General features: G+C 33.4%; 3 protein-coding genes across 6 annotated transcripts in view; 1 reads left to right on the forward strand and 2 right to left on the reverse strand.

Moving 5' to 3' along the window:
* Nucleotides 1-3,400, reverse strand: part of LOC119638256 (lysosomal-associated transmembrane protein 4A) — a 7,586-nt gene extending 4,186 nt beyond the window's left edge. For 2 of the 4 annotated variants that reach the window (XM_038034932.1, XM_038034928.1), the window contains exons 1-2: nucleotides 3,255-3,400; nucleotides 2,788-3,037 (exon numbers count right to left, since the gene is read on the reverse strand). In XM_038034932.1, the coding sequence (XP_037890860.1) occupies nucleotides 2,788-2,907 (120 nt within the window). In that variant the 5' untranslated portion in view covers nucleotides 2,908-3,037; nucleotides 3,255-3,400. Of the gene's footprint in view, nucleotides 1-2,787; nucleotides 3,038-3,164 lie in introns of all 4 variants that reach the window. The other 2 variants (XM_038034931.1, XM_038034930.1) reach the window with 2 other exon arrangements.
* A 4,664-nt stretch (nucleotides 3,401-8,064) lies between these two features.
* Nucleotides 8,065-10,977, forward strand: LOC119638268 (cytoplasmic phosphatidylinositol transfer protein 1). The gene is made up of 7 exons (XM_038034946.1): nucleotides 8,065-8,578; nucleotides 8,646-8,794; nucleotides 9,076-9,164; nucleotides 10,150-10,157; nucleotides 10,219-10,290; nucleotides 10,356-10,488; nucleotides 10,562-10,977. The coding sequence occupies exons 1-7, from the start codon at nucleotides 8,528-8,530 to the stop codon at nucleotides 10,912-10,914; spliced, it is 855 nt and encodes a 284-aa protein (XP_037890874.1). The 5' UTR covers nucleotides 8,065-8,527; the 3' UTR covers nucleotides 10,915-10,977.
* A 56-nt stretch (nucleotides 10,978-11,033) lies between these two features.
* Nucleotides 11,034-15,867, reverse strand: part of LOC119638267 (protein singed wings 2) — a 7,292-nt gene continuing 2,458 nt past the window's right edge. Inside the window, exons 2-8 of the mRNA XM_038034945.1 lie at nucleotides 14,240-14,398; nucleotides 12,384-12,552; nucleotides 12,160-12,316; nucleotides 11,948-12,090; nucleotides 11,706-11,885; nucleotides 11,488-11,646; nucleotides 11,034-11,420 (exon numbers count right to left, since the gene is read on the reverse strand). Of these exons, the coding sequence (XP_037890873.1) occupies nucleotides 11,037-11,420; nucleotides 11,488-11,646; nucleotides 11,706-11,885; nucleotides 11,948-12,090; nucleotides 12,160-12,316; nucleotides 12,384-12,552; nucleotides 14,240-14,398 (1,351 nt within the window). The 3' untranslated portion in view covers nucleotides 11,034-11,036. The remainder of the gene's footprint in view (nucleotides 11,421-11,487; nucleotides 11,647-11,705; nucleotides 11,886-11,947; nucleotides 12,091-12,159; nucleotides 12,317-12,383; nucleotides 12,553-14,239; nucleotides 14,399-15,867) is intronic.

Here is a 15,867-nt window from a genome sequence, read left to right on the forward strand (position 1 = left end):
ACTCCTTAATGTAGAAACGGGTTGGGACTTTAGGCACCATATACACGCGCAACAAATGGATGGCCAGATGGAAGAAATGCACGCCGTAAAAACCTCTGGTCTTCTGAGTCTTTCTGACTTATATTAATGTAATATCGATTATATGTGATAAAAACCAGAGAAAGCAGAAATTTCTGACAATCGCTATACGTCACCCTCCTGCTGTCATTAGACCTTAAATAAGACGTGCTTTAATGGAAAATGCAATAATCGTTGTACTAAACACTTCACCTTTTTTTAAACGACATATTAAAGCTTTTAAGAAATTATAGCTTATTATACCTCACGTCTGATTCAATTAAAGTATGTGTAGATGTATACTTATATGTATTGAAAAACGTTGTCTTGCATATATTAGCGTCATTTTTATTTCATTTTCATTGTATTTTTTTATGAAAACGAAAACAGTTGTTCTTAGCACAAAAGGTATTTATAATAAAAAATGTTTTGTGCTGAATGCCTTATGGCCGTTTGTCTGTACTGCATCGCCCGAATATTACATCTATCTAGTCTTTGCTTGAAAACAAACAAAAATGAGATCTTCATCTTAAATGCTTTATCTTGCAGAGAGTGTGAACTCTCCAGGTATCGAAAATCGACCGAAATGTTTTAATTATCTTATAATCTTCCGGTTAATTTACATTGACGTAATTATCATCATGCCTTAATTCTCGGGCTGTGAGTGATTCAAATAATAAATGAATTCAAAGCTAATTTTGCTCGTCCTAGAGAAAACTGGAAACTCAAAAAATGCATATCATTGCTCTGAGTATCCGGTATTTAACATTCGTTATTTGACAAAACGTGCTTTTAGCGATTCAGTTAACCTTAAAGCAATTTAGGTAGAGAGAAAAACAACATTTCCAAAAAGTTTTTTTTTGCAAAGTCAAATAAAACTAGCAATCCAATCAGTTATTTCGAAAGCAAATAGACGACGAATCATGATCATTGTTTACTTTTCTAGAGTTAACAACAACGTGTTAAAAATAAAAAGCTGCATTCAAGCAAACCTCATAAAAATTATTGCCTTTCCTTATGAATTTTGTTAATTAATTTGAAAACGCGTTCCAAAAATAATCGCTTGTTTTTAATAATAACTTTTTTCGAATAAATTTCTGCACGAAATGCTTGCTATATTGAACCCAAATAAGAACACTGGGGAAAGTCCGTCGTATTAGGTGCCCTATACTAATGGCCTCTTACAATACTTTACTGACATATGCTATAAATTATAAAAAATTATATTGAGTTACACAACAAACGTTCCCTTATCATAGGCACTACCAACTCTGAACTGACGCGGCCTAAAGTTGATAAAATTTTCATTTGTGCATATGGTCGAAATATACCACAGTGGATTAATGGGTTCAATCGATTTCCTAGGCCAAGTTCCATTATAAGTCTAAAAATTACATTAGTTTAGTATGCCGAAACTCTAGTGTACTCAACGATTGTCGGGCAGAAATTTTGAAACTTTTCTCAAAAAGCGACCAATAGGGTTCGTTCTTGCGACAAAACGAAATTATTCTGCGTAGATCTGTATAATAGAAGGTGGATCTATTTTTAGTCGTTCAGCGAATTCAATAACTCTGTCAGTATAAATTGTTAATTCACTTCGTCTTTTAAGTATCACAAAGCGATGCGATTCATGACCTAATAAAGTTATAAATAAACATCTGCACAAGCAAAAGGTAAATGGTAAGATGTGACGTCCCTTATATTTCAGTTATGTAATTTATTCAGTTAAGTTTTAAGGTAAGAAGTGACATTATTCCTTTTGATGACTTAATCCGTTAAAATAAGTTGTTGCTTTTTCTGCGGCTTCGGTTTAACCTTTTTTTAGCATTATTAATGTCATTAAATTTTTTGGGCGGACGCGTCAACAGTGAACCGCGGGAAATTTTTGGATGTGAAGCTTCGTATCATCCGTTGGACATGGTGGGAAACGAGCAGATGACTTTCTATAAAATCCACGTGATTCACTGCATCGCTTCCATTTTCCCTAAAGAGTATACCGGCATCTCCATATATAATGTACAAACTAAAACTCGCTTATATGTGTCTAACAATCTGGTAAATTAATTTCGTCGACTTAAAGCACTAAAATGTGTTGGGTATATTATCAGCTTGTTACCAAATGTGGGAGGACATAGAGACTGAGTGTTGATTTTCTAACACCTAAATTGAATCAAAAATATACTGCTTGACGCCCGTTACAAAAATTCTTGGGCATACCACAAAAAATATATATATATAAACATCTTCTCTGATGATGAATGCAATTAGAAAGAAATCCAGTTTTAAAAAAAAATAGCTTCGCCCGCAATTAAGGATGAATTAAAAAACGTTAGCGGATGTTATTCCAAACAATCTTAAATAGAAAAGTTTATGTATGTGTATCCATAAATTCTTTCTTTTTCAAATGTTGGATTTATGTAAACTGATTCAGAAAATTTTAATACCATAAATAAAGTAATGTACCAACAACAGAAAAAACATAAAAAAAAAGCAGCAGCAGCAGAAGATAATAACAACCACTTTATACACAACAAAGTCTATAATGACCCTGAACAAGGCCAACACAACGGCTAAAAAAATGTTATAGCGAAAAGAAGAAAGGCGAATAGCAAATCATAAGACAAAAAAAAAAACACATTTTGTCGAAAGCGCAACGTTAACACTATATTAACAATAATAAAAACAACTTAATAAAAGAAATGATTGAAAATTTGTTTTTAAATTACTTACCAAATGCCAAAGGCCAATCATAATGGTGGCGGTGTGAACATGTAGACCAAAACAACATGTCCACTCCTTATTGCGTTGTAACTGTTGACGAGGACCCATTTTTAAACGAATTCTAAGCATTGCCCGGCCACAGGCAAGCAAAATGTTATTATCTTTTCTTTCTAGTTTTACTTTATTATACGATTTTTTTCGAATTTAGCAAAATAGGAATGTGTATATAATGTACATTGAGGGCATGAACAATGAAAATCTGTAAAAGATTAAAAATTTTTAACACTTTTTTCTTTATATACATATGTACAAATATGAAATGTATATTTATTTTAAATGTAGATAACTTATAACCAACACATGTACAATCATCAAATGTAAAGTACCACGTATGTAGGCGGAAGTGAGTAGCGAAGAGAAATACAAACTTTTCAAAACAAAAACGCAATTAATCCCTTATTTCTGATAGTAATCACCTTTTTTAACAAAAGATGATATTTATTAAAATTTCTCTGGCTTCTTCAAAAAAACTTCTTGAATTCTTGTCTGTAGATCACGAAATTCACGAAATAACTTCACTGAACGGAATGAGAGGAATGGCCATCGATGATGTCAACTTGTAGATATGCATTCAATTAAAAAGATATTTGCTCGCCGTTCTTCATTTTAGCGCTTTTAAGTGAATGCGTCGAAGTTTTTACATGTTTTATTCTAACGAAATCGTAGAAAAAGGCTTATAATATTAATTTAGTCATAATCGCAAATCTTTTTTGCTTACGTTGAAAAGTTAGTTAAAAGGAAATAAATAAGGGAGAAAAAGGCTGTAACTTAGGTAGCCCTCTTTAATGTAATTAAATTTGTTCTTCTTCTTTGTCAGTGTTAATCAATTTGCAAAAAACGTATTTCGTGTTTCACTTTTTTTACTATTTTATGGAGTTAGGATAGGAACCGCAACTACCAAGTCAATCTTCGGGGTCCAATTTTCATATGCATTAGAGTTTACTCTGGTCTTTCAATGAATTTTTGGTCGGTTAAAGCCACACCAATTGGCGCTTAATTGGGCACACATCCATTAGACTGCGGAACTCACCTCGCTGTCCATCTTTTTCTCCGGCACTTCTTCCTAACCAACACTATGTTACACGAAAAAGGGGCATCCCCTGAGAAGCTGTTTGCCGATTGAAACAGCTAATAAATTAAACACTACGAAGGCCAGTACAGTGAAGCGCCATTTTCGTTTTAGGCTTAACGTTTTAAGATGTTTAATCATTTTTTGTATTTATTAATTCATTATCTTTTAAATATATTTAAAATGAAAGCTAAACATATATAAATTTCTATAAAAATAATTATTAAGCCTTGAAAAGAGATCACGAGTATTGAAATTTTTTTTTGTTTATTTTGTTAACTCACTTGTTTCTAGCCAATTTTGGTTAGTTTTTATTATTTTAGCAAAACATTGAAAATTACATAACATACCAAAGAAAGTCTTACAGGTAATCACGTATAAAAAATTTTATTTTCACCGTTGTAATCAGCTGTTTGGCAAAAACGGTTGAAAGCGAAAGCTAATTTTCAATTATACCCGATTAGCCCTCGTATGTACGATAAATGAAAAAAATTGTCAGCTTTCGCTGTCATGAAAGACAAAAGTCGTCTAAAAAATAAACAGTGAATCTATATGATCATCCACTATGATAGGATTATTCTATCTTCATGCTTTTTTTCGTAATTGCTTTCAAAAATTAATCTCGAATTTTGTTGCGGAAGTGTTGCTAACTTTAGTGTACTATTATTCGAGATTTGGTTGTTTTATTGAATTTTCAATATACTTAACTTTATACGTCCATATATCAGCTAAACACGGGGCTGTTATAGTACTGACAATATCACAAAAGAAAACTTAAAAAGATAAAAAATTGAAATATTTATTTATGGCAAACAATTATGCAATACCATCTTGGTAAGTGTGGCCACGTTTCGTATCGTGAAGAAAACAATCACACTACCAGTGATTCATTCAAGGGCTGCAAAACCTCCTACTGGTCTTTTTTCATTTTGCAATGCCGACGGCAATTTGCATTTTGCAATGAATATGTTTAACAGATTTCGTGAGTTACAAAGCTCTTTTAACAGATTTCGTGAGTTATAAAGCTGGCGGTTTTGCAAATTAAACGATCTGGCAATTTAAGTTGTTAGTTGGGCACTCAGCTATTTTTGGCAATTTTTTTATTTATTATAAGCGACTCTGTGCTTTGGCTTTCAATGTAATTTGAAGAACATTTTCGAATTAAAATTATAAAATTGCATTTGTGACTGAAAGGCGGAAAAATTGAAACGATTTTAATAGGAAAAAAAACTACGAACGAAAAAAACGATTTTAATATAAAAAAAAACTAAATTGCCCAAAAACTCGAGAAAAAAAATGTTTCGTAGTCATTTGCTTGGTGGCGCTTGGAATAAACCATGGTTGGAGTTGTGCATACCGCTCATTGCAAATGGATATTAAATAAAAAGGGACAAAATGAAAATGTACCATCGATAGAAGAAATACAAAAAACCTTAGTGATGTTAGGAGATAAATATCAAAAATTTATAAACTTACATCACTTAATCAATTCAGAATTTCACGCTGACAAGAATATAAAACCTTTATAGTGTCCCTGAAGCTTCCTCTTCTGTGCAAAGTACATTATAAAAAAAATAAATAAAATGAGTATATACCAATCTTTCGGTAGTGGATATAAAAATTGTACATTAGTATAATGTAAACATAAATTAGATAGACAATTTTTAAATTTGTAATAAATCGCCTTTGGTTCCTCCTGCACGTTGATTTCTTTTTTTTTCTGTGTGTACACGTACGTGCAAAACCATGCCTTCCTATAATGTTTTGTAAAAAAAAAAGTATGAAAATTTTTGTAGTCATTCCTTTGACACTTTTTACAACCAAATTATTCACGAGTTAGCATTACATTTCGGGAAGACAAATATGCTATAAAACATTGTTATTAACTTTCTCCTTTCATGTTCCTTCATCAAACACCACGGAGTTACCAGACTTATATTCGACACTGCGGTCATTTAGAAATATACAGAAATGCAAATCTATCCATTTCTGTATAGAAAAAATAATTGTTTTCGCTTTATTAATTGGATCTTACTTCAAAAAAGTCATATTTGGAAATAAGCTTTTCGTTTTTGCTGCACTCTATTAACGTAAAGCTGCAATAGAGATGCCACATAGCAAGAATTTTACGGAGCAATTCATTGGGGACTTTCGCCGACGGCTTTGCAATGGTATTACGTTCTTTCTGTAAATAGTAGAAAATTTAACGTTGGCTCTGCAAATAGCAGAGAGTTTAAAGTTGGCTTTGCTTGCCTACCTTTAGGTGTAATCATTAATTGTAAATAATTAATTGCGTCTATCTCCAGTGGTCTAGTAATTGAGATTGCTTATACGTCCTGTTAGAATTTCTTTTTAGTTTTATCTTCTTTTTGATGACGAAATTTAGTTATATATGTTTATAGAGAGAGATAAATGTTTACAACATTCATACAATCAATGCAATATTGGAATATTATAAGATTTTTGAAGACTTTCCGCGCGGAACCGAATTAACGAGATGCAATGAAAAAATGCGGAAGTTATTGGTAAAGGTTACATCCATCACCAAGTTACTGTTTCTTATATGGCACAGTCCCTTTAATCACACTTTAAATTATACATCCATACATTTTTAAATCTTTGGCAATTTAGTAATTCTGATATAGACCGATGATCGTCTTTAACATGTCGTTTTTATTATGTCTGCATAGGGTTTTTTCAAATACATGCTTCGTTTATTTTCCAAAAAATCTACTTTGCGTCCTTCTTAAAAAAAACTTTTTTTTTCCCTTTATTCTGCTTTCGCACCTGCTTCTTTTACCGCGTTGAAATAAAGCACATAAAAAAGCGCAACTGGAATTTCTTAATATATTTATTAACAGATTTCTCATTGGCTACTTTACATGCAAAATCCAAGTAGTGGTTGCTATAATCATCAATTGTGGTGTTTTAGATAATGAAATAAATCTTTATTATTTTAACCAAAATATATTTTGTATAAATATGTTCTGCATATAAAATATTCATCTGTAAACACTGAAATTTTTTAAATGTTAATAGAAAATTTTGTACCTATCGTTTTGTTTATCGGGGATTTTTTCTTCTATCAAAAAAAAATTGTGAACAAATATTGATAATAATGGATAATAGATAGGGTGCTTTTTCGATCTCATTTTTAATTTATTTAACTTCGTAAGGTAATCGAGTGTAATCGGGCAAAGTAGTTGGCGCAGTTAACAAGCGCTGCTGTTAATCACGATTGGCACGTATTTGCTTATACAGTGTAAATCGCATTCCAGATAGCGATTTGGATAACTAAAAGTGTAGGTACACACACACAACAATAAGAACAACGTAACGCAGATAGTTTTACTATCGCACTATTTATATGGAAATTGTAACGACTCATCGAGGCTTACTCCAGTATATAGTTGGTGTAGCTACACCATCGGGCACATCTTTAAATATGCTCACAAAAATCATATATACAAAATTCACGGGATTGAAGAAAATAAACATATATGCGTTGATTAGCCAAGGAGCTAATAGTAGATGGCGTTTCTATTATGAAAATTGCAATCAACAAATTATCCTAAACATGATTATTTCCGCTTACCTTAACAAATAGACTGCGGGGTAATTAATTACGTAAGCAGGCAATCATCGCCGTTATCACCTGGTATTTTTTAGGAGATAATTGATTATTGCTAAGAGGCTAATCATGTACCATCGTTGCCAGCTTTCCAATGCTTCCGCTCAACAACTGAGAGAAACGCAAAAAATGAGAGAAAATTACGTAGAATTTTCGTGAAACTGCATTTAGACCATTTTAAACCGATATTTCCAAAAGATTGTACCTAATTTTAAAGACTTAGGTTTCTTCACATTTCACAGATGTAATTTCAAACATAATTTTTTTTTCTTTAATTTTTGAGTTAATAATTCATTTGTAACAACTGTGCGTGTGTATTTTTCTTTTGCAGCTGTTTTTTCACAAAAGCAACTTTAAAAGAGAGATTTGCAGTAACTTTGTTTAATTTTTACAGCAAATTTACTGCCGCCAGATAGAGGATAATTGCCATAAAATTTGAAAACATGATAAGCGATTAGCGAAATCTCGTGGCCTCGTTATCGCCTACTTCATTGTCTCCTGCCTACATGCTTACCCTCTTTGTGCTTACAAAGAAGAATTGTATTGCTAGTTAAATGAGTCGTTATATAATCAAGGAAATAAACATATATTTTACGTTCCGTCTCAATTCCAATACATTTTATTTTGAACTGGACTCTGATTTGATGTGTTGGACGGGAAGATTCCATTAAATGAATTTACTTGTATTATGATATATGCTATTTTAATAATTGCGCTTAATATTTTTTAAGCTAACAAATTTTAAATTATGCGGCAAATGCAGCTATGCTTGTTAAATAAGCATGAACGTATACAACTTTTTTCTTGTAATGAAAGCAAACATCTGTTTAAAAAAAGAATAGCCGTTGTTGACATAACTCTATACAAATTTTCCTTATTGGAGTTTTGTGCGTATTCAAAGTTTTGTTGCGGTGATTGATAATTTAAATTGATAAGTTTTGTAAATAGCATATAAATTTTATTATTAAACATCCCGTAAATTTTTTAAAATGGTTCTAACTAAGGAATATCGCATCTGTATGCCTTTGTCGTGTGAAGAGGTATGTGTTTGAAAAATTCCATACTCCATAGCAAATATTAAATGAAAATAATTTTTCTTCATTCCAGTATCAAATAGGTCAGTTGTATATGATTGCACGCCACAGTTACGAACAATCTACAAACGGTGAAGGTGTGGAGATCATAACTAATGAGCCGTGTGAGGATGAGACATACGGCAAAGGCCAATATACCGAAAAACGTATACATTTGTCAAGGCAAGTATGACATAATTTATAAGTTTGACGCAGGAAATTTAGGTTCACAACGTAGTTCAAATTGACAACGAAGCTTTTGTTATTTTAGATATTCTTTGTGGATTGAAGTAGGACACAAAAAAGGCTTTCGAAAACATTTTATATTAAATTTTTTATATTTGATCCATTTAAGCTTAATATGAATTGAAAACGATTGTTTTTTATGCGTTTTCAAAATATTTACTTTTAATTTAATCTGTTTTACAAAAATGTATAAATTCGCCCTTCTTTGTTAATTTCAGCCGTTTGCCTTTGTGGATTCAGTCGATATGTCCTCGTGTATTTTATATTACAGAAAAATCGTGGAATTTTTATCCCTTTACAAAAACAGGTATGATTTCAAGTACTTTCTCATATTTCGTATAAAAGTCCTCTTACATTATACATCATTGTTCTTCAGATTCATATATTTAACAATAGGACGACGGTTACATAAATCAACAACAAATTTAGGAAACATCACTAACTCAATTAACCGTTCAAAGATAATTATCAAAAAACGATCCCATTAGTTTCCGATCAGGAGTTATTTTTCAATTAAGCATTTTTTTTCTTAAATTCGTACTTGCTTAATCTAGTATCCGGTGCCATACTTGCATATTTGTTTGTAATCCCTTGATTAACTAAGTATACTCGTTTCAGTCTTGCCAGAATATCTTAGGAGATATATAGACCCTCTCTGTGCTCTGCTTTTATGGAAAATTTCGCGGAATATAAAGTATTGCGACTTAAGGCGCTACGTGAAAACTGTGCAATTTCCCCTAGCAACTCCATAACCAAATGCCTTTTATAAAAGGAATTAAGAAACAAAACAATATTTGGCATAAATTACAAGTGTCAAAAGTATATTTAAGCAGTAAGCCTGTCTTGCCAAAAAAGGAGAATACTTACGCGGGAATGTTTTCAAGGCTGATCTCGTTTCAATTTCTTTTTATAAGTTAATTGTACGCCGTGAAAAAAAAAACTAAACTTTTTCTGCCCTGGAGGCATGTCGCTCCTTACGAACTTGTCCCATGGGACTAGCGCACGAGTCATACTACAGATGCAGATCACGTGGAAATTCAATTATTTCAATAGAATAAAAAATGTGAAATATATTAGAAGATCACAGAGAAACAGTTTTTATTTTTTTAACAGAGATACAATTCATGATTACGACTTCATAACATCTAATAAATTTGCTGGCACTATAAATTTATTTAAACATTTATATATAAAAATGGAGATCAAACTAATGTGTGTGTGTGTTTTTTTTTTTTTTCTTAATTTATCTATAAAATTTATCCTTTGTTCTACAATAATCATTCGCTACTAAGAATACACTGTAAGTGTTTTCAATTATTGTTTTTAAGAGCCAATCGATGTTATTGTGTGTCTCTTTATAGTGTTCATTTGTGCCTAAATTGAATATATTGATAAGAACAAAGTACGAAGACAATAATGGAAATTCGGAAAATGTAGGTTTCTGGATTGAAACGACGTTCCTTATTTCGACTTTTTAATAATAATAATTTCCTATCAGAGCTTAAATCTAACTGCGGACCAATTAAAACATCGCCTTGTAGATAATATCGATATAGCCTTTGATGAATTGTCCAATGGAAAACACTATAAGAAAGAAGAAGATCCCAAATTTTTTACGTCCAAAAAAACAAGTAAGCATCAAATAAATATAATTGAACCACGAGTGTTTATTTGAATTTTCTTCTTCTTTTATAAACCCGAAAGAGCGCGGCTGCTTGATTGAAGGTTGGCGCGATGCGGATAAACCAATAATGTGTTCCTATAAATTAGTGGACGTCTCATTTGAAGTTTGGGGGCTCCAGACGAAGGTTGAGGAATTTATACACCGTTCAATACGTGATATTTTATTATTAGGTCACAGGCAAGCATTCGCTTGGATTGACGACTGGTACGACATGTCATTAGATGATGTCAGAGCGTATGAGCATGAAACGCACCAAGAAACTAATAAAAAGTTAAATATAAATAATAAAACAGTAAATGGTAGTTGTAACACCATTGCAATTTTCGAACACCAACCCAATGTGACTAACGGTATCGTAAAGATATTGGATTAATTTTAAACAAAAAAAAAATCATGAATATATGAACTTGAAAAGAAAAATTCAACTCAGGTAATGCGCACAATATTGCACAAATAAAACATGAAATGAATTAATTGATTTGGATTATTTAATTTCTAAGGCAATTTCATTACTATCCACGGCACTCGTCCATAGTTTTTGTAATAATAATAATCATACGCCAATTTTCCTAGTATGAATAAAATCAAACTGGCCAGCACCACGTTTAGTAAGTCGAGAAAATGAATTTTAGTTTCATCCCTTGATTTGCATACATCCTCGCGTGTTATTGACATAACTTTAGATGATTTCAACTCATCTCCATGTTTATAGATGCAGGTTACATTCCACGCATCTTTTAGTATTGCATTATATTTATTCAGAATTTCTCGAAATCTCATGGCAAATTTACACGAACAATACCAAGGATTGTGACTTAACGACAGGAGGCTAGCATGCGGATTATCATCTAAAGCATTGTCTAAAGCGTAAACAGGTATCTGTAAGGTATAAGAGCAAGGCAAGAGGTAAGAAAGCAGTCTCGATGCGTTGTTTGTTCTTACTCACCTTTCTTAGTCGATTTCCTTTCAAGTTTAATAAACGGAAATGTTCAAACCAATAACTGCCTTCTAAAACATCGATGCTTTCTATCATATTATTATCTAAATGTATATCGTCCACATATCTATAATGATCGTTGTTGCGCAAGGGGGAAACGTCGGTTATCTGCATAAATGAAAATATTGTTAACATTCTATTTTTGCCATCCTCTCTTCAAAATTTACCTTATTACCGTTGGCGTAAAAAGAACTGGTATTATCCGGTAAATAAGCGGGCAACCTGTACAAATTCAGATAGGAGCAATTTACAGTATACAACGGAATATGAGACTTCGGTACAATATGATGCATAGAGCAGGTGCAGTTTTTCAAATCTTCATACTTTTGACACGTATGCTTTAGTGCCTTGAAAATTTCGCCTCCATAAATAAATTGAAACAATTTAGTAACTTAATTTAAATACCCACCATTTTGTAATTTATAACGGTCAATAAATGCCTTTCTTTGTATTTACGATCATGACATAATAAATCCCGAAAATCCGTTACGATATCGTCTGTTCCCGATGTTAGCAACCATTTTAAATTTCTTGTACAATTCCATGGATTACCTAAGTCACTATATAGCATTAAAAATGATAACAAAGGTATACGGTCCTCCATTAATCTTATTAACTTACCGTTTAAATAGAAAAATTCAATTGTCTCCGATAATATTAACGGGCTATCCAAGTGCGTTAGTTGATTCCATCGTAAATCTAGTATACGCAGGTTGTAAATACGTTTGAAGGTTTTTGGTCCAACATAAGATAAACGAGTCCATGATATATTAATACTCTTTTTGACATATGGGGAAGTAGGAGATTCAACTTTCTTTCATTTTTCTTCACCATTAAAATCTTACCTGTAGGTAGAACATTTCCGGAAATCGATATGAAATTTCCTTCATAACACCATATTCTATAGATAAAAGTTTAACATTTCGCAATGTTTGTAAAGTTGTTATGGGATTAAAGTATTTGTCAGGCCAACCGCAAAATATGACTCCATCAATTTTTCGAGACTTTTGCTCACTGAAAAAACAGAATTCATATAACCAGTGTAAGAAAGATTTCAAGCGCTTCAACTAGAACCACTTTAAACTTTACATTTGATTGATGTTATACTGTTCTAATCCTTAAAAATTTTTATCAAGAAAATTCCGATTACTTTCCATAGACCCGTAACTTTTTAAAACATTTTTCTTTACCCTTGCAATCTTACTCCTATAATGTTACAAAAGAAAATAAGACTGACTTTTTTTAGCTGAGTGAGCAGATGTACGAAATGTCTCAGTATTATCTTCTTTTTAAGCCTGGAACTTATTATAATTGGTGGGACTTACATTGGCACGGGTTTGCATGTGTGAAAAAGCCATCAGCCCTCAAGAGCAGCGAATATATTCGATTGACCATAACAGTTTCAGCCGATCTTGATACACTTGTTTGTATGCTCGCCCATTCTTCGATTGTTGCGGAAGTTCCAACACTTAAAAAACTGAGATAAAAAGCTGAATATGTATTGTTGACTAACAACCCAAGTTTCTAGTCCGAAAAAATTTTTTGTTTTTTTTTTTTGCATATGAGAAGCCACTCATATAATTGCTGGCACGGCTGTGGCCAGGAATGGAAAGAGGGCGAGATGTGGCCGTAATCGATCTGGCGTGTGCCCAATCGGTAAGTGTTACGTCCTTGACTGACTGGGCACACACTATAACTAGGACCAAAGTCAAATCTACCACATTGAAATTTGACCCCAGCGAACACGGACTCCGTAGTCGTGGGTCGTACCTAATCGGCTAGTGATGCAGATGTTTGATTTAAAAATAGAAAAATCACGCACAACGGGAAAGACCCCTGCTGGTAAATTTTTCCAAAGGCATGCATTGTAATTAAAATAGGACCAGGCGCCGTAGTGTGCCGTGGCAGGCACTTCCAGGACGGGTGGTGGGTAGGAACGCTGAGAAAACCTCGTAATCCTGTCAAAGGACTTAAGTGGTCGACAAAACTATTTTATTTCTGTAGGAAACTTGGCCTGGATTTACCAATACATGAGCGCTACACATATCACATACGAAAGGTCGTCACTTCTTCTATGTGTTAGAAGACAACATTGTGTTTTGGTTCATTCCATTACTTTGACTTCATTCTGTGGTTTTTTCTTTGGTGTGCCATTCATCGGGCCGTATATTGATGCTGGTGAGTCTCATGACAAAGGAGAACCGGTGACACGGTTCTTAATGAACACCAGGAAGAGTGAAAAGGAAAAAACAGAATTTTAATGTGGATACTAGTGGCTTGGAACTTGTTTGAGGCAAATCTGTCGGTTATTGAACAATTATTCAGGAAATTTGATATAAATCAAGACGAATTCGAATCGAAATCAATCGCGACCAGCTTGGAGACTAGAGCACTATGCCATACTCTGTCGATTGCCTTTGATATGTCGAGTGCCTGAACTTTGACACGCAAATAATCCAAACCAACTAACTGACACGTCCATGATAAACAAAACACCTTTGCACTTATTGAAGCTGTACACGGTAAGCTCAATTAAGAAATTCGTAATACGTGGACAGTGTGAAAAATATTTGCTGTATGTATCGTTCTCTTCCTATTACCAAGATCAGAAAGATTTTTGCACCTTGAACATAACATAGTTGCCCAAAGTATACGACAAGTAAAGTACAATGTTCCTAGTTTAAGTAAAGCGAATTCGTACCTTATAGTCTTTAAATTGCTAACGCCTCCTTGACAACGTAATATTGCAAACTTGGTATAACGCGTACAAGTTCCCACAGTAGCCTCAGATTCCTTCTTCCAGTTGTCGCACGTTAGATTATGTTGATGATAATTTGGCGTCTGGCTGCAAACGAAAAGGCTAAGGGAACAAAAACATTCGCATAAGTATCATTGAAAGCAAATTATAGCTCGTAGAAAATCGATCTCTCTAGCAAAGTGGTTATGATATATAGGCATACCTTTGTGAATGCTTTTCATGGCTTTTCAGGCTTTGTGCTGAAGCTTTTGCTCTAATTTCTTCCAAGTAAGAATAACTACGTTACGTCAACAAGCCCGATAGACTACCTAAGTTCCCTAATAAGGTTTGTACCCAGGTAACATCGGATTATTGTGTAAAATAACTCCAAGATACGATCATTGTAATCTTTTCGATAAGTGCTTAAGTAAGTTCTTGCCAGTTATATCCTACAAGAGCGAGAATCAAGGTAATCAAGAGAGTATAAGGTGTTTCATTAGTCGTGGCTACGCTCCATTATGATTTGCTTCTTTTGAAGTTACTTTTCGACCTTTCCTCAAGTGTCTTTTGATATTTCAGCCCGTCAACGTCCGAGTGATAAGCTTATAGAGTTTTCCAGCAGCAGTGATAACGATCGATTATCATATGCTTGTTTTGAGGTCACTTTACGAATTTCGTGTAGGTGTGTTTCGATATCGTGCTTAGTTGTAATCGTTCCCATCGCGAAATAATTGCAAAAATTGTGGTTGGCGCAAGCTCTCAGACGCGAGAGTGTAAAAGGAATCGCAGTTGCAGATGAGAGTATTAGTGAGGATGGGAGGTATTTCTATAATCCGTTTCTGATGGAATAGCGATTGTTCGACTTGGATGATGTTTTCAATATGTAATCGCAAAAATTTGATCAAGTTAATCGGAACGAGATATAGCGAAAGGTGGTTCAAATCACAAAATTTTAAGTTTACGTCCTTTAATTAAAAGCGAAGTTGTGCAAGTTGTGCGCGTTGTCTTGTCTGTTGAGATAATCTTTTTTGTGCCCTACTGGAACAGCCACCGCAGCGCAATGCGCTGCAACTGCCCCTTTTCACTATCGAGCAAATGACAATTATGTAGGGTACTTTTATTCGACGATATTTGTGCGAGCAAATGTCGTATAAGAGAGTTTCATTCTAACTTTGCGTTCTGAATTAACTTTACAATCGTGAGGTATTGCGAAAATGTTAAAAAATTGTTCAAGTGACTAGATCATCTTACGCTATATCATAATTACGGGCCTGCGAACGTTACATGTGTCAGTGTAGTCCTTTCAGACAAGGACGTGAAAGGACTTAAAGAAACTATATTTTACTATGGGGAAGGTCACTGCAGAAATGCGAATTCGACAGATGTTAAGCTTTGAAACTTTGAACAGAACGTTTAATAATTTTCTGAAATTTTTAACAAAATTATAGAGTCTTTCGACATTGATGCTTAAGACTTTTTTCTATTTCTCAAACTCAAAACGATACTTAAAGAATAACATCGTCCCACTCTAACGGTGAAGACGAAATTTCTGATGGAGTTTCAGACGTTGTTGCAATGTTTCCTAATAAACA

The sequence above is a fragment of the Glossina fuscipes genome, unplaced genomic scaffold (genome assembly GCF_014805625.2).
Source record: "Glossina fuscipes isolate IAEA_lab_2018 unplaced genomic scaffold, Yale_Gfus_2 86, whole genome shotgun sequence".
Taxonomy (NCBI): Eukaryota; Metazoa; Arthropoda; class Insecta; order Diptera; family Glossinidae; genus Glossina; species Glossina fuscipes.